At 27.5% G+C, this 18,585-nt stretch overlaps 2 protein-coding genes across 3 annotated transcripts in view; one reads left to right on the top strand and one right to left on the bottom strand.

Moving 5' to 3' along the window:
• The window catches only part of LOC113378684 (ABC transporter G family member 23), a 92,587-nt gene extending 83,152 nt beyond the window's left edge, over positions 1–9,435 (top strand). The window contains exons 6-14 of the mRNA XM_026619239.1: positions 1,619–1,767; positions 6,248–6,392; positions 7,160–7,237; positions 7,332–7,523; positions 7,647–7,842; positions 7,951–8,200; positions 8,278–8,522; positions 8,746–8,893; positions 9,065–9,435. Of these exons, the coding sequence (XP_026475024.1) occupies positions 1,619–1,767; positions 6,248–6,392; positions 7,160–7,237; positions 7,332–7,523; positions 7,647–7,842; positions 7,951–8,200; positions 8,278–8,522; positions 8,746–8,893; positions 9,065–9,239 (1,578 nt within the window). The 3' untranslated portion in view covers positions 9,240–9,435. The remainder of the gene's footprint in view (positions 1–1,618; positions 1,768–6,247; positions 6,393–7,159; positions 7,238–7,331; positions 7,524–7,646; positions 7,843–7,950; positions 8,201–8,277; positions 8,523–8,745; positions 8,894–9,064) is intronic.
• Positions 9,436–10,325: 890 nt separating this feature from the next.
• On the bottom strand, positions 10,326–16,758 carry LOC113377540 (pyridoxal phosphate homeostasis protein). 2 transcript variants are annotated; one of them, XM_026617892.1, is made up of 5 exons: positions 16,607–16,758; positions 14,471–14,683; positions 12,760–12,916; positions 12,218–12,459; positions 10,326–10,590 (listed from the first exon to the last, which is right to left on the bottom strand). In XM_026617892.1, the coding sequence occupies exons 1-5, from the start codon at positions 16,697–16,699 to the stop codon at positions 10,516–10,518; spliced, it is 780 nt and encodes a 259-aa protein (XP_026473677.1). In that variant the 5' UTR covers positions 16,700–16,758; the 3' UTR covers positions 10,326–10,515. The 2 variants fall into 2 exon arrangements, with proteins under 2 accessions (XP_026473677.1, XP_026473676.1); XM_026617891.1 differs by lacking the exon at positions 16,607–16,758 and adding an exon at positions 15,763–15,977 and having other exon boundaries at positions 10,328–10,590.
• Between the last annotated feature and the right edge of the window lie 1,827 nt (positions 16,759–18,585).

The following is an 18,585-nucleotide window of genomic DNA, read 5'->3' as shown; positions in this document are numbered from 1 at the left end:
ATTGTAAATGATCTTAGAGTTATGACGTTTCGTAACTATGATTTTTCAGCATCGAGGTAAAAATTAATAAATAATTATAGTTAATTAAATATAAAGTGTAGTCTGGAGATGTTTGTAACATCGTTTAATAAATTAGTACGAATAATGTGTAGTGTGTTTATATTTTAAATTATAATACTCTTTTCACTCATAACTCAACTGATATATTGATTGTATAATTTAAAATGAAATAATTTCATATAAAATTGTTATTAGGCATACCGATCATATTCGAATGGCCAAGCAAATATTCTAATTATGTCCGAATAACTTTCGAAAACAATCGCGATTGCGTGTTCTATGCTTAAGTAAATCGACGAAATATTTATTCGAACGGTAAATAGAAAAACCCGAATATTATAATCGCATAGGCGTAAATAAACATACGAGCACTTACTTTGTAGAAACTATATTTAGCGAACAATTCGGACGCTTTCGCGGGAAATCATGATCGCTTAAAATTGTGTATATATTTTTTTTTAAATTATCAATTAAAGTGCACATCTGATTGCTACTAATTCATAATTATGTCTAATTTAATATGATCGCTTTCTCGAAAAGTTTTTGGATAAATCAAAAAGTTCTTTCAAATCTGAAGAGGACTACTTTGAACCTAGGCAAAAATTGGCGAAAGCACTATATATTAACCCTTTCGACTCGGATGCTGGCGGCAAAATTCATATGAATCTCGCAATTCGCTAGTGGAAAGGGTTAAAATAACATTATTAAGGGTCCGCCATATAACTTTTTTTTATTGGTAGCAATTTAGAATTCTTGACAGCCATTAAAAAGTTAGACAGCCATTTCAATGAAATTACTTTCGATTATTAACCAGAAGGATTGCACTTTCAAATAGAAAGGATTTAAATTGAGAAAATATTCAGTAGTTTATATATAGCATTTTCAAAAAAAAAAAAATAAAGTTATCTGACGGACCCTATATACAGCACCAAACGCCAAAAATATGATTAATCGATAAATTTTGATAAACAAGTCAGAGATAATTCTGATAATTTAATCGAATTATTATCGTTATTTTCCAAAATTCATTTATTCTGAATTTGATTTTCGGTAAAACCAAGCCAGACAAATTCCTATAGTTTTTCATTCTATCTTAAATATAAAGAAATTTAAATTTATGTGATACTTCTTATTTGAACATTAATGATCAACTTCGAGCAAATATACAAAAAATATTAAATTGTTCATAAAGTATAAAAAATAAATCTCAGAACTACATCTAGTGATGCAACTCCTTATAATGGTGATAGAACAACTAGAAATGATTTTTTACTTATTACCAAATTAAGTCAAAAGATTTTTTTTTAACATTTCCATTATGGGCTTGATCTAACAATTTCCTTGCTAGACTATTAGGATGATCAATCAACCTGTATTTATAATTCTGTATATGTAATATAACTACTGGTAGTTTCACACGCTATGAGTTAATTTCGTTAGTTGTCATTGCCATTCCGATGAGCTGTTCTGTTCATATTTAAATTATAATATGTGAGAATATTTTATAGGATTACCTAGTATTTTTCTAAGAAATAACTATGTCATTTATATTTTTCAGATCGGTCTGATGCGTTCTGGACGTTTGCTGGCGGAGGAGTCACCACAAGCTCTACTGACGATATACCATTGCCAGAGTTTGGAAGATGTCTTTTTAAAATTATCGAGGAAACAAGGAGCATGTAACGCCCCACAAGAAGTTAATATAACGTAAGTAGATAATCATTTAGAAAATCTAAGAATGAAGAACAAATTCTTGAAACTTTCCAAGTTATATACAAATATTAGACGTATAAAACTGAAAAGTTGGAAAATTGAAATTTAAAATCTACATGAAAGGTACTTGCTTGAAAATTTTAGCATTCTGAAATATTTTGAATATGTTGAGTTGTTTAAAAAAAAAATTAAATATTTGAATATACTCATTGGTCACAAGAAAATTATAACCAATAGTCAAAATTCTGTAGTATTTTTTAATTTTTTTCTAATATTTGAATATACTCATTGGTCACATTTGTACTAATAATTTCACAGACGAAAAGGAAATGAATGTATAAATCGTGAGGAACGCTATATTGTATAAAAATAATACGAATTTATATCATTGCAAAGAAGTTCTAAAGCTCTGGTCTGATATTTCAATAGCGTTTATTAGAATGTTATATATGAAAATATAAAGCATTGTATATTATTTGACAAATGTTTCATAATTTCACAAGTAGTTAATCAGAAAAGTTCTAATATACTAATTTGAAACCAAAACTTTTTATCTATGATACTAGATAGATAGTATACGAAATCTGTGAATTTGATGTACCAAAAATACTGATTTTTCTGGCGTATTTACCGCTTGTTTCTATGAAACTCCAAACTCCGTCGATACGGATCGAATGTTTATGAATCATCACATCATTTTTCATCACTTAGAGCATCTAATTGCATAATAATCTTTTAATTTCTGCTAATCAGTATCCATATTTATTTTCACTCAGTGATATTATTGCTCCCGTTAGAATGAAGTAGAAAGTCAGTAAGATCTCATAATTAGCGTAATATTTATATGCATATAAATCACATTATATATATATATATATATATATATATATATATATATGTGTGTATATATAATTGCATGTATGTATATATACTACAACAACAGCCAACTGATTTGTATACATACATTTCTTAATTAAAAATTTAAATAGTCTAAATAAAATTTAAACATTTTAATCACCGTTACGTTCTAAAACAATTGCTAAAAAATTTTTTAAATGTAAAATAAGATAAATCAATATATATTTATTTAATGAATATGATACATCATTAGAAATAAACAAGTATTTTCTAAATCTGAAATATTTATTATATAAATCTCTGTTAAGTGTTTAAAATAAAATAAATCACTCTTAAATTTACCTACAAATTTTGGTAAAATCCAGATTCTAGTTTAATATTATCTAGTCAATATTTTTTTGTAATGATTACACAAAACTAACGGTTAGAGTAATAAAATGTCAAAAATAAAATTAGCAATTCAATAACTCTGATAATTCATCTATAATTCTCTGATTAATTCATCTATAGAGTGAGCTATTGAGCTGACTTATCAGACCAGCAATATAGTAGAGAATGAGCAATTTTCACTATCAACAATTTTTTAATGGCAGAAGAACTAAATATGTAATTGTTGATAAAATAAATTCTTAATCAGCACTTAAAATAAAGAATTGTAATCAAACTCGAAAAAAAGATGAACAATAGAATTAGGGTAGGGCACGGCATAAAGGTCCAATTCAACTTTGAGCAATTATATTGTGAAAACGATAACAATTATATCACAACAAATAACAACTATCAAACAAACAACTATCTGACTATGGTCAGTAAGACTCCTAGCTAAATTCAATAATGTAGAAATGTATTTATTTGTTTTTCAAAAATTTGTCACCTGGTCCTTTTTACCCCATGGGCGGGGTAAAATGGGAAGGCCAGAGAGCAAACAGATCTAATATCTTTTGAATAACTAACTTTTGAATTTAAAGTGATTATACGAAATAATAGCAATATTATTCAACCTATGCAAAATATATATTTCATGGGTACAATTTTACAGAGTTAATATTGTATATTACCTTGATCTGGTATATCGACAGAAGTAATCATCATCAGAGTCGGAGTAATTATTTATTTAATTTATCTTTTGTGAAATTGCTTTAGTTAACTTAATTTACTTTTTTATTTACCATTTTTTTATTGTTTACAACTTTGCCAGAGTAAAAGTTCAGTTGGTACTTTTTACCCCACCCACATGTAAGCTTTTATAGAGGATATATAAAAAAACTGTTGAATCTAAATTTAAAAAAAACATCTTATAAAACAGATGAATAAGGTAATCCTCAAAGATATATTAAAGTTCCGTGAACTGAACAAGAGTGCTAAAAAATCATAAAAAATTATATTTTATTTCCTAGATTGTTGTTTTTTAATAGAAATGTTTTTAGCAAATATGTTAGAGATTATCATAAAAGGGTGAACAACTAAAACTGCAAACATTTCAATTTACTTATCTATCTGTCATAGCAGTAATTCTCCTGTCTATCAGTTTTTCCGTTTCTGTATATGAAACGTCCAAATGTCACAGTATAAATAACCATCGTCATCTATTATGGCATCGAATTAAAATGACGCCATAAAATTGCAAAGTAACAAACACTTTCACTTAACTGATTTTTGGACTCTTAATCTACAATATTGCTTCATCATTTCGATAAAAACTTCATATTAACTCGTTCCGAATTCTGTTCAGTCGGTCATGTCAGTCGTACGAAAATATGGTTCAAGTTGTTTTTGTCTCTTCCGTATTAAATTGAGCCTGCCGAGTGTGTAGAAGTATTACGTGTACAATGTATAATGTAGGTATATAATATATAATAAGAGAGAGAGGCCGTAAAAACTAGTACGACGAATGCAGATACAAAAACCTCAATTTGACTCGCACGGTTGCATAGTCTACTATGGTAATGTGTTTTGAGAACGATATGTACCATTATGTCACTGGTAAATCTTGGAAAAACATATTATTGTTTATGCGAGAACTACAGTTCATGGCAAATTTACCCTGTAAGCAATATGTTTAAATGTTTTTCATAAACTAATTTAAGATTCTATTTCACTACGTTGATATTATCCAATTTTCTAATTCTTGTGACATTTTGTAGTATGACTTCAAATATGATAGTGGACGAGAGATTGTTAAGAAATTATAAAAAAATGTCTAAAAAGCAAAATATATTGCACGTTGGATGAGAAATTTTAGTTAAAACTTTATATAGTAGGTAGGCTGGATAGTATTATCGTTTTTTTGCAATAACCCTTTCTCTACGGCAGTGGTTTTCGGTGAAAACTGCTGTACGAAACAGCGAGCGTCTAGTAGCGCTGCTGAATGCACCAGACACAACATTTTTTGAGAATTTTCGATCATTATCAATTAAAATGTTTTTGAAAATTGAGAGTAACACTTCGAAAAAAACTAAAACTAAAACTTGCAATAACAAGTTAGAACTCTCAATAATTTAACTCAGAGTATTAAATGTCATAACATTGGAAGACGTCTATAGGCGACGCTTATACATACAGGTAGTTATGTGGATGACGTCTACAGCGAATGCGTTAAATTTTTAACCTAGTTTTTATTTATGTGCAATATGGAGGAATCTTAGATAATATGAACAGAATAATTGAATCATTTATTGAAGTGATTCTCTAAATATGATTGTAATATTGATCCGATAAATTTATATGTGTGTTTGCAAGTGTGTGTGTATGTGTGTGAGTGAATGACATAAGCCAAGTAGCTCATAGAATAGTCATGTATTCTGATTGCTATTGAAAATAAAAATTATAAAAAAAAAAAAAAAAAAATTATGTGCAAATTTTCAACCCTAAACTCGTAAAAATCGATCGTTTCTTGATCAATATATCTGTACATACATGTATGAAAAATATCATTTTACAAAAACTCTTTGATTAAATGTTTTCGGTAGAAAGCATATAGTATTCCTTCGTTGGTTCTCAAATTCGCCTAGTTCTAAAATTTCACATTCAGTATTCTGTTAATTATTTTAGTCTCCATCTTGGTAATCTTATTATTGATTTGAACCATATTCCAATAATATTTGGACAAGTGCCGAATTGGCAAACAAAACCTCTTACTTTAATAAATGAATTACATTTTGAAACCCTCCGTAGAACCCCGGTCTCCAAGACATTCTAAATACAAACATATTTATTTGATTATCTGCGGTCAGGGTGCTATGAAAACAACAATAATTTTGCACTACCAGCATAATGTCTATGAATCTTCTAGGATAGATCAATCTAGATATTTATTTAGAACACATCAAACGGTTGGAATTATTAAAAAAAATAACAGTGCCAAACATTTGAGTTATTGAAATATAATAGTCTAAAGTAAAGCATATATTTATTGAATAAAATATATAAAAAACACAAAATAAAGTTTTAAAAATTAAAACCGTGTCATTATTAAGCTGTCTAAAAACAAAGCTCCAGCACGTGCATACTTTTTATTGTTTTCATATTAAAATCACCAAATTAATCAGTTGCAAAATAATTATTTTTAAAGTTATGCGTATGATTTAATTGTTAATATATGATTATTCTATTACAGAAACAACATTTCGTTGGCGTCTCTGGCCTGGGGCAACAAACGCGACCAGCCTGTGTACGTGAGCCAGGAGAGCGGAGTGGTCGGATTGAATTTCCATCAGAGTAAAGAAATTCTGATCTCTGATAGCAATGGATCGACAATCGATGTGAGATGAAATTCATTATTACCTAAAAGTGTACCGGATCCTAAGAGTACACTATATTTTTTATAAAATTATCAAATTATAATATCGACCTTGTAGTTGCTCGGAACGAGAATTTATTAATTCATTTTAATTATGAATCTGTTTATTGAATATTAGTCATTTTCTCTTATTTATAAAAATAAGCTACCTACTAGTAATCTGACAATTATTACAAATGTAAAAATATTATGAATAGTGAACTATTCTGCGGCGCGTTACTTTTTGAATTGCAAACTAGAAAATTATGTATACGAAAAGAATTATATAATTAGTAATTGGATCAAATTAAATTGCATAAAACACTTTTTGCAAATAAGTTAAATATAATATAAAGCTACAAGGATTATGTTCAAATCAAAAAAAAATATTTAAGCAATATGTTGTTTATTTATAACAGCAACGTCGAAGACGAAATGTAAAATGGCCATTTGTTATAAAAACACATTAGTGAAATACTTGCTAAAAATTAGTATTTTAGACATAGTAAAAATGACATAGTTGCAAAATTTTCTAAATCTCCGAAGTAGTATTCGAAGTATCTATTTATACACGACAAAGTACACCATATCTCAACTGAAACGATTTTTTTGGTGCAATAACATATTATTAGGTGCATATATTTTGTGGATAAAGTAGAATACAAATATAAATATATTTTACGTACAGAGTTCTTTCAACTCCAATAAGAATACATATCATAATACTTATACCACTGCTAAATATTACAGGTGAACGGAAAAACTGTTGGTGCATCTGATTTATCAGTTGATTGTGATGATTGCGGGGACTGCTCAGACTGCTTTCAGGTAATAATTCACTACTGTCATCAAAACATTAGTAATATTTATTATTATTATTATTATTATTAAATCATTTTACTAATTTATTATACTCATCCAGGTCACGTCTCGAGGAAAGATCAGAGCTTTACTACAAAAGAATTTCTTGAGGATGTGGCGTAATGTTGGTGTGATGTTGTTTATTTTTGCCTTACCAGTTATGCAAGTAATATTGTTCTGTTTGGCTATCGGTCGAGATCCTACAGGACTACGAATGGCTGTCGTTAATAGTGAAATGAATTTTACTACTATGGTAAGTTTCAAGATAAATTCAGATATCTATTTCAACGTTTAGATCATTTTATCTAAATGATGAAATGAAATTTATGACGACAAAGTTTAAAATTAATACAAAACAACTTCTCTTTATCATCAGGAATGTCCTTTTGCGGATTCATGCAGTTTTACAAATTTATCATGTCGATATCTATCACATCTAAATACAAGTATAGTGAAAGAGTATTATCCAGATACAGAGTCTGCTCTTCAAGCAGTGGAGACGGGCAATGCCTGGGGCGCTCTGTATTTTACTGAGAACTTCACGGATGCCCTTGTTGCCAGAATGATTTTAGGTCAGTTCAATTAAACTACAATATATCCAGCCATACAAAACTCAATTTTCGTCTTGTATCTTTATTGGTAATGATAATCCTATTATAAATTTAATGATCAATTTCTAGGTCGAGATGCTGATGAAGAAACTCTTGATCAATCAGAAATCCGAGTTTGGCTTGACATGTCTAATCAGCAGATAGGCATAATGCTCAATCGAGATTTGCAGTTAGCATACCGTGAATTTGCTCAAACTCTCCTTGATACTTGTGATCAGAATCCAAAATTAGCTGATGTACCTATACAATTCAAAGACCCGGTATACGGAACTATGGATCCTTCCTTCACCGACTTCGTTGCACCTGGTGTTATATTGACGTAAGCGTAATAATATCCTGATGATTAATTTGTAACAAGAATTATCACAATAATTTAATACTTTATTCTGTCCTCAGTATCGTGTTCTTCTTGGCTGTGGCGCTAACATCATCAGCGCTGATCATAGAACGAATGGAAGGATTATTGGATCGTTCCTGGGTAGCCGGAGTTTCTCCCGGTGAAATTCTATTTTCTCATGTTGTTACGCAATTCGTGGTGATGTGTGGACAAACTGCATTAGTTCTTATTTTCATGATACTTGTCTTCGGGGTTACATGCAATGGTGACATCGGATGGGTGGTCGTCCTCACCATTTTACAAGGTAATTTTTCTTATTTTATCTCTAATTTTATAAAACGATCTTTTATATGTAATATTGTCAATGCCAATGAGAATAGAATTAATATATAACAAAATAAAATATTTAATAATAAAATTGCTATTATTGAATAAAATATGAGATAAAAAAATAAAAAGAATCTTTGATTAATAATTGAAATCATAGTTCAAATTGCATTCAATATCTATATATATTATATTTTCAGGCTTATGTGGAATGTGCTTCGGTTTTGTTATATCAGCTATCTGCGAACTCGAAAGAAATGCCATTCAATTAGCTCTAGGATCTTTCTACCCAACTCTTCTCTTGAGCGGAGTAATTTGGCCCATTGAAGGAATGCCACTAGTACTAAGGTATAAACAATAAGAAATTTGCATTATGTGTTAATTATGTATCATACATGTTAATATAATTTCTTCCTATTCATCCGCTTAATTTTTAAAAATTTGCCTGTTGTATTGCATTTGTATAAACCAATCTTTAACATCATAATTTGCCTTTATTATATTAAATATTCTTTTTAGGTATATATCTCTCGGACTTCCATTAACAATGGCAACAACTTCCCTTCGTTCCATGTTGACCAGAGGCTGGAGTATATTTGAACCTGATGTATATAATGGTTTCATATCTACATTAATATGGATTGTGTTATTCTTAGTAATAACAATGCTCGTATTAAAATTCAAAAGAGGTTAAGTAGTTGGCAGAAAAATAGAGTGCATGAGTTATCTTTCTTATCCTTTCTGGATTAGTAATTTGTTGAGAAAATGTTAAATATGATTGCGAGATTGTGAAGTTGAACATAAGACAATTGTTTAATTATAAGGAACGAATTTAGTGAGATTGTGTATTAAATAAATATATATGTATGTATATATAAATAAAAGCATATGAAGTCATGTTTAATATTTTCTTTTTCGTAAGAAAATATTAAACACGCCAACCAATTCAATCGACTGTGATTTTACTGGGTAAAATCATCTAATAAGTAATTTAAGATTTTTGTTAATTTTATTTTTTCTTATACCCTGAAATTGTTTTTTTTTTGGTTAGGAGATATTTAAGTTAATACATTTTTTTCAAAAATTCGTATTTGTCAGTAAAACATGGGGTCTCTAAAATATGTTGTTATAACTTGCCATGACCTTAAATTTTGTTTGAAAAATAAACCAATCTATTTATATTAAAATTTGTTTAGATCATTATTAGATTTTAAGTAGGATTATTATTAAATTGTATGGTTTAAGTATTTTAATACTTTAATATGTAAATGTAATTATTATATTGTGTATATTACTTTATTAATAAAAAAATAAAATTCAATAAATCTATTTATTATTTTAGCAACAAACAAAACAAAATATTTTCACATAACATATTATTATTTCAATTTATACACAACAATTTTTAATTAGTTTAACTAGTTAATAAATGCTTGGAAGACATATGATTAGCTATAAATCTCAAATCCAATTTCTAATTATTTTACAGGCAAAAAATAGAAAATAACCTTTAAAAATGTTTTGGAACAAATTATTGTATAATCCCTTTGATAATTAAATACACAAATAAATATGATTCAGCAGAGGATATAACATTATTAGTTATTTGACATATTTAATAGCTTAGTTCTTATAGCTAAATTTTTACCCACATAAAAAGTTATATTTTGCACATTTATGAGTACAACTCGACACAATTGTTAAATATACGAAACAAAATTACATTTGATTCATATATTTAAAAAAATAATTTGTTTAGAGTATCAAACCAACAAAAAGTTGTATCATTATCTTTTTTCTCAGGTTATTATAGGCCCTTCGTTAAATTGAAACGTCAAAGTTGAAGAAAATGTTACATTGTAATATTTAATACACTTGCAGATTATCACATCTTGACTTATTTTATTTCCAAAAATATATCATAGAACATTTGTTTTAGAAGTAATTGCATTTACTACAGCGAGTTAAAACTAACTTTCATTTTTCTTGGGTCTGTACCCAAATATTGCAGTTCCTACACGAACAATATTGCTGCCCATTTCAATCTAAAAACATATATATTTTTTAAATAAAGCATTGAATCAAATTGAATAGAAGCTATTTATTATCATTGTGGGAGTTTGGTAGATGGTGACACAAAAACAAAAATAAAAGTAAGCCGTAAAAAAAATAAAATGTATAGGTGTGGTTTTATGTATAAAAACTATCGGAATGTAAAAAGATTAGTAAAAAACTTATCAAAGAAATTAGTAATTTATATTAAACCAAAGCACATTAAAGGTCATGAAACCTATCCCCCGATTTACATGGTATTCGTTTTATACGTTTTCGATCTTATATGGTTTTTGTTAATATTTATTTTTTAACGAAATTTATTAATTTTGCATTTACCGTAAATTACAAATACTAAACTATAATTCGCTTATATCTAGAATAACATTTTAGTGTCAAAATACAACACTACAAATTCCTTATTAGTATTCAATTATTAATATTTTATGTCTATGATAAAAATATGTGAATAAGAGAGAAACTCCCTGTTTAAAAACCAAAATTAAATTTTATGTATGTATAAGCTTGTTTGTTTGAAATAACAATACTAAGAGCTTTTTTAAAATTCGTTTTTAATTGTAGCAATTAACTTAAATTTTCTTATTCTAATTTTAATCTATGTATAAAGAAAATGCAATATTTGAAATAAGTTTTTTTTTTAATTTGTTTTATTATAGAAATAAATGAATATTATATTTATTAAATTAATTAATATTAAATGTATTAGTAATTCATTTTTGTTCAATGTGTGTTCGATTATATTAAAAACTGGCAAAAAGGGCTTTATAATGATTTTTGTTAAGTACGGTTTTTCTAAGAGTTTTCGAGTTACATGTTTTTTTATGGAAACTATCTTCTATGAAAAGCAGGAGATAGGTATATGCACATGAAGTTATAATACCAGAATAAAATTTGTTTGAAATGTTAAGGACAAGAAATGAAATTATAGAAATGAATGTTTTAATTCACAGACAAATATGTTTTAACATTAGCATTGTCAAATCCTTTTCACTCACGAAGACAAAATCATTAATTTGTAAATAATACCTAAACAGAAATAAACCACAAGTAAACAAAGTTAAATCAAAACAAAATTTTTAGATGATTAAATTATAAATGTATATCTTAGTTTTTTTTTTAATTTAAATTAATTTGTTTCTATGTAAGCATACACTTCGACCAGCTTAAGTGGTCTAACTGATCCAAATCGATACCATAAACATTGAAACACAGATTTGAACAGATTTCAGAACAATATCAATATATACTTATATTAATTTAATACCATAATTTCAGGACAATATAAATAAAAACCATATTAGTTTAAAAACAGGTAATTTAAATTCTTTCATTATGTACGAGTGAAGTTATTTTATTATTCTAGGTGCCATTAGCACAAAGAATAAGTAAAAATACAACAATCCAGATGAGGTGAAAAATATAATGCAAAATATGCTTAATAATACCAAACAATTGTCAATATGATAAATGATATCAAACTCTTATCAATAGCAATAATGGCAAAATCATTGCTCATCTTTCGACAGTTCACATTTTGTGATTCCCAGCAAGCCAAAAGCAATATTACTAATATTTATCAATGAAACTATATACTCTTACCGCTTGTTCAAAGTCATCAGACATTCCCATAGATAAATTAACTTCTTTTGGTTCTAAATTTAATTCCTTGCATAATTGCTCACGACATTGTTTTAAAGTGAGAAAATCTGGGTTGGGTCCTAAACTTGTATCATAGCCATATTTTCCAATAGTCATTAAACCATCAACAAGTAGGTTTGGGCAATTTTCTTTCACATATTTGTATAGAGTTGTTGCTTCATTTGGGTGAACACCATGTTTTTCTGCAAAGTGACAATTTGTCAAAAATGTAATTCAGAAATATCATATAATCTTAAATATTTCAAATTAAACTACATACTATTATAAGTATAGCATCAAAGTTTAAAAAAACAACATTTCACAACTTGTTTTCTATGTTCAATTATGAAAAACATACCAGTAGTTCAATTACATAGAACTACTATGTATCTATGCAGGTAGCAATAATGAAGTTGCATAATATAAGGTAAGCTTTGTAATATTTAAATAAAATGACAATCAATATATTTAAAGAATAATATACATAACAAACTAATTATTACCTATTTCACCACTTGTATTTATTTGAATCATAACTCTTAATTTATCACCATGAATTTTATTAGCTGAATCTAATTTTGACCAAGCATTCTGCACACTGTCGGCTAATTTAAATGAGTGAATTGTTTCGACCATATATATCCCAGGTATGTTAACCACCTATACTGATCAATAAAAATATATTAGTTTTCAAGCCATATTAAAAATTATATAAATATAAAAGCCTTATTAAAGCATAGGCATTAATTAGCATTTTATTTATCACTTCTTTATCAAATTCTTTTATTATAATAAGAACATTACCTCTACTTGATGTTATTAATAGAAGGTTATGATCTCAAAAACACTGTATTAGTAGAACCTTTATAAAATAAAAAATACTCAAATATAACAATAAGCTTTAAATTTAATATATTCTTGTATTATTCTAAAATTTTTTTTATCATTTATTTAGTTATATGTAATTATAATTCATTGCATATTATTGAATTTGTAAAACGTATAATTGAAAAACAATACATTCAATAGAAGATCAATCAATCATATGTTTTGCAAATTCTATATTATAGAATGAATTATAATTATAACTTAAAATTTGAATGTTTTTTATTCTATAAACTTTCTACTAAAATATAGTGTTTTAAAAATAATAAGCTTTGATTAATAACTTCAGGATTTTTTTTTTTCTATTAAAAAAATAAAAGTAAATTGTAATCGAAGAATATTGTATGTTTTGATATATCCAATCAAGGGAGTATTCTCGTGTAGAGGCATAAATTTTAGCTCATTTTTAAATCATCATAAAAAAGGCAATACATTTTTTTACTGGTATTTTTTTATAATTCATTTATCAACATGTTAATTTTTTAAAATAATTTTAAAAATTAGCAGTTGTTGAAGAGGGTAGTCACTAAAAATTGGCAAGTCACCATGTCCTCGATTGCAACCCTCCTGGTAATACAAAATTAAAAAAAAAAAATAATTTATAATCATGTCCCAATGACATTTACTAGAATTAAGTTAAAAATTTTTTTTTTGGTAAAATGGCATTTAAAAAAGATCATTTGCTTCCAAATTTGATAAGTTTCTCAATTTTCTAAAAATAGTAAAAAAAATTTATTGGGGGATGATCTCTAGTATATGCCAGAGAGAAGTCTATTAAGAAGATACTCTGAAATTTTCAATTGAAACGGTTCAGTAAAACTCAAGAAATCGTGGACATCATATGGCAAAAGATAGTTTTGAAAAAGCGTGTTTAAAGTTTCACAAGAGGAAGAAAACAGATGAGCGTTGTCATGGTCAAATAGCTATATCTCCAAAAGTAATTGAAATTTTAAAAAATCCTCTCATACACATATTCTTAATGAAAAAAAAAAAGTTTTTGGTATTTCTACACTAGAACACCTCCTTAAACAAAAAAATGATTATGTCATTGAATTTGAATTAAGAATACAATTGACTTTGCAAACCTATTAAATACTTCAGTATTAAAAGAAAATAATGAACATAACAATTATTCTCATGCAACAATTGTCATTTGTCAGGATTTTTTACTATTTTGCCAGGAAAAAATAATACATTAGTGCTAAATAAAGTTTTAGTTCAGATTCTATTCGATACATTTACTATAATAATATCAATACTTAAAATTGTAGTAATTTTTTTTAAATATATAGCTCAATATAAAGTATAGCTACTAAATTATACAATCACCTTATTAATTTTATTTCTTTGAAGATGACCTATAAAATGCCATTTTATTTCTTTACAATGTTCTAAAATATCTTTGTTGTGGCCTTTTTCTTCCAATTCCTGTACATAATTTTCCCCAAAGTGCCTTTGGCCGCATTCGTAAGCAGTGATAACAGATTCTATGGGTTTAGTTTTGCTCACTGCTACTAAAGTCGGCTTTGCATATTTGTATTCCTGAATTGAAATAATTATTTATTTATTTATTTATTTATTTATTAAAATATATAGCCCACAGATTTCTCCAAGAGGACTCAAAAATACAATTATTTGACATAATGAATAACAATTAAAATATATACAAAATTATAATATATAGTTAGTAACATAAAATGCTAAGATAAAATTTCATATAATGCAGAATGTAACAATAATATTTATAAACAGAAAATAATGAGATATTTGAAAGAAAATAAAAAGATTAACTTGTGCAGATGGAGATTATTTGATTAGGTGAAGTGTTGTGAATGTCTATTTCATTATTAATTAAGTTAAATTTAGAGGACATTAGTAAAATTGGCGAATTTAAGAGAGAATTAGATTTAGCGGTAGGATAATTGAAAAATAATTGTGAACGCGAAGATAGCCTTGGAACATTAAAGGATAGTTGATTGAGAATAAGAGGACAGTCTATAGAATTATTGCAAAGCTTAAATAAGAACATAATTGTACAGATAAATCGACGTGAGGCAAGGGAAGGAATACCAAATTCTTTTAGTAAAGTGTTGTGGTCAAAGCCACATTCAGGGTAAATTTTATATGTTTTATAATAAAGGTATTTCAGAAATTTTCGCTGAACCTTCTCTATCGCATCAGAGTTGTTGATATGATGAGGATACCAAATAATCGAACCGTATTCTAATTTTGAACGTACAATAGAATAGTACATGCAAAGAAGTGCATTGGTAGACTTAAATTGTTTACAATTTCTTAGTATCAAACCTAAAGATTGATGTGCTCTATTGCAAATATCAGTAACATGATCTGTGAATAATGCATTGAAATAACATTGTTGGTCATAATTAGGTAAATATTATTCATGGTATTATTATTGGTACTATTATTCATGGTAATATTATTATAGTGATATATAATTTCTGAATAAAATCAAAACTGCACGATCCAAGCAGACTTGTGATTGTCTACAAAAAGTATGATAACTAACTGATATGTTACTTTTACAATAATAATATTAATAATGTTCATAACAACAACAATGATATTTAACATAAATTACTTGGTGTAAATCTACTGACCTCTGCTCGTCTTTCACAAGCATTTTCAAATCTTTCTTTAATTAATTTTAAGCCTAATTTTACATCAAATTCGGCCATTATTTTACGACTGGCTGACATCACATGAATTTACATAATTGAATTGAAGATGTTATCTTATCAAACGATTTTTAATCTTATTTATTTTTTATTTAGAGTTTTGACATTACAAGATACGAGCCTAGACAATATAATAATATAGACGTTTCATTCTAGCGATATTGAGGTTCAAAAAAATTAGTTATTGCTACGATCGCTATATTGCAATGGCGCTTCAATCGCCTCCCAATCGCCATTCAAATTGAAGCGCTAAAATTTGAAATAAAAATATTTGTACTTTAAAAATATTGTACTATCAATAAAAAAAAATAATTTTAAAAATAATTAGAATTTTAATTTTGCATCGTAATTGTATTAAAATTTGCGAAAATATAATTATAAATTAAAAATATATTAAGTAATAATAAGAATATTTCAATCAAGAGTATATATTATGATATATGCTGGGGTCAAATCAAATCAATAAAAGAAGAAAAAACAAATATGACTACAGGTTTAAATATAAATCACACATTATCATAACAATTTTTATTGGACTCTAACTTGTTACTACAATAATGTTAGTGAAATACAGTCATATGTCATTAACAAATTATAATACATGATTCAGAAATACGATATCTAATGATAACAAAATGAATTAAAATACAGTCTTGAGTATTCACATTACATATAAGTTATGATATCTTCATTCAAGCTAGACTAGCATAAGGCCCTGTCTGAAGCTTTTAATATAATGATAATGCTTTTAATGAATTAATCGCACCTTCCGTTTTATCAAGCGTAATACACAGCACACTACATTATGTATTACATAAATTCTAAACTTTCTATTATATACACTACACTTCTTCTGCATTTAAGAGTCATACTTTTTGTATAAACAACAAACCTTATAAACAATTATATACAACACCCTTTAACAGAACAGTCACAAACACAATAACCCTTACAATAACAATCCCGATCAAAATGGCCGCTTAATGCTAGAGACAGCTAAAGAATTATCAACCTGTCACTTGGTATCGGCGCACTAGCGCCAAATTCTCACCTTGATGGATACCACGAAACACGGTTTTTGAACGAGGATTTTGCACTGAGTGAAAAGGCCCTGGATACGAGGTTGATTATTATATTGTCGAGGTTGATTTTCTATTTCAATGTCAAACATATAGTGTTCAAACTCGGCTCATTTGGTTGCCATCTTTGCTCTGCTCAATCTTAATATGGTAATGTGTTAATACTCTCATAGATGGCGCAACCGGTACTGAAAAGAGTCCGCAACTAATGGTGTATGGCACCGTGCCTATGGCAAATTGCTGGAACTTTCCGTGCCAAAATTCAAAATTTTTAAAATAAAAAAGCTTCAAATTTTATTGAAAACCTTGAAAAAAAAATTCTTTTTTAAGTTTTGAAATTTTTGAGTAAGCGCCGTGTCGTAGTCTAACAAATAAACATTAGTAAGTTATTTAAATCAGTTGATCCGTGTTCTCAAAATCGTCGACGAAAAATTGTGTCCGCACATACATACACACACGCACACATACATCCATTATTTTCTAAGATAAGCCAAAATTTTCACAATCCTTTGAAAAGCAAATATATATTTTTTTCAGAAAGCTTTTCATTTTCGAATTTTTTGAGATTATTATAACTTACTCTAAAAAAATTGGTGGTGCATGAAATTATTCCTTAAATCAAACTGACGCTGAGAACGCTGGATATTTCCGTACCGTATTTTTACATTTTTAAGTTTTAAACTTTATGAAAACTTTAGAAAAATTAATTTTTGAAAATCTACAATAAAATATTTTCAAAAGATTCAAATTTTTTGTAAAATTTGATTTTTTTTTAAAAAAATTGAAATTCCTTAAAAAAATCGACGAACTTGAATCGATCGAATTTGACGAAAATCCTGAGAGTTCTTAAAAATTTTGAAGCTCATTCAAGTCGGTCAAACCATACAAAAAAAGCTAAGGACGTTTGTATGATCTATATATAATTTTATAAGTGAACTGTAAACATTTTTATTTTTGGTACGGAATCTATAAAAATGAAAACAAATATTATACTTATTATTAAAATCTTTATAAAATATCTGATAATTTGATGTGCATATGTCAATTGAATAGCATTTTTTAAACTTTTCTCTTCTGCATCTCCGCAACCGCTGGGCCTGCTTAAAAATTTAGTCATTTCTTTACTAATTGTAAGTAAAATGTTTTCTGAATTATATAAATCGGACGCCTCGGTTTCTCAAAAACTGAATTGCCGTTTTTTGTGCTTTTTGCTGCGTATCTTCTATACGGCTGGACCTGCCTTTGTTAAAAACTACTCAGCCATCAAGCAATAGGTGTAGAATGCTTTTTGAATCCTTGAAATCGGCTGATACATGCTCTCTCACGTACATCGGCTTTTTTTAAGATATGCCTAAATGTTCAGAAGACTTTTAAAACGTAAAGATATGAAAAATATTTTATTTTTGCGATTACTATAACTTACCCTAATAATAGGAAAGTTTAAAAGAAAAACTCGAATCCAAAACAACGCAACTTCGAAAATGTAATGACGCACAGTGAAGCTTAATATTATCATATTATTAAAAGTGGCGAGACTTTGAGATAACTGATATATATTACTTATTTGATCACTTTTATAAACATCACTTGCAAATTCAGTTTCGCCATACATTTCAAACCTCATTTTCTTGCACGTCATTTTGCATGACAGAGGTTGTAAATTATA

Source organism: Ctenocephalides felis, unplaced genomic scaffold (genome assembly GCF_003426905.1).
Source record: "Ctenocephalides felis isolate EL2017-DRISC unplaced genomic scaffold, ASM342690v1 CF-g0.4_SCAFFOLD_01886, whole genome shotgun sequence".
NCBI lineage: Eukaryota > Metazoa > Arthropoda > Insecta > Siphonaptera > Pulicidae > Ctenocephalides > Ctenocephalides felis.
Note: the sequence above shows the minus strand (reverse complement) of the source record. Positions and strands in the feature narration are given on the sequence as shown.

Excerpts from the sequence above, each read along its gene's own strand:
- LOC113377540 (XM_026617891.1), bottom strand. The coding sequence starts at position 15,861 with ATGTCAGCCAGTCGTAAAATAATGGCCGAATTTGATGTAAAATTAGGC. Across the intron at positions 12,917-14,470 it reads AAAGAAATAAAATTAATAAG|GTGGTTAACATACCTGGGAT; the intron begins GTGATTGTATAA and ends TGATCAGTATAG. Across the intron at positions 10,591-12,217 it reads CTGATGACTTTGAACAAGCG|ATTGAAATGGGCAGCAATAT; the intron begins GTAAGAGTATAT and ends ATATGTTTTTAG.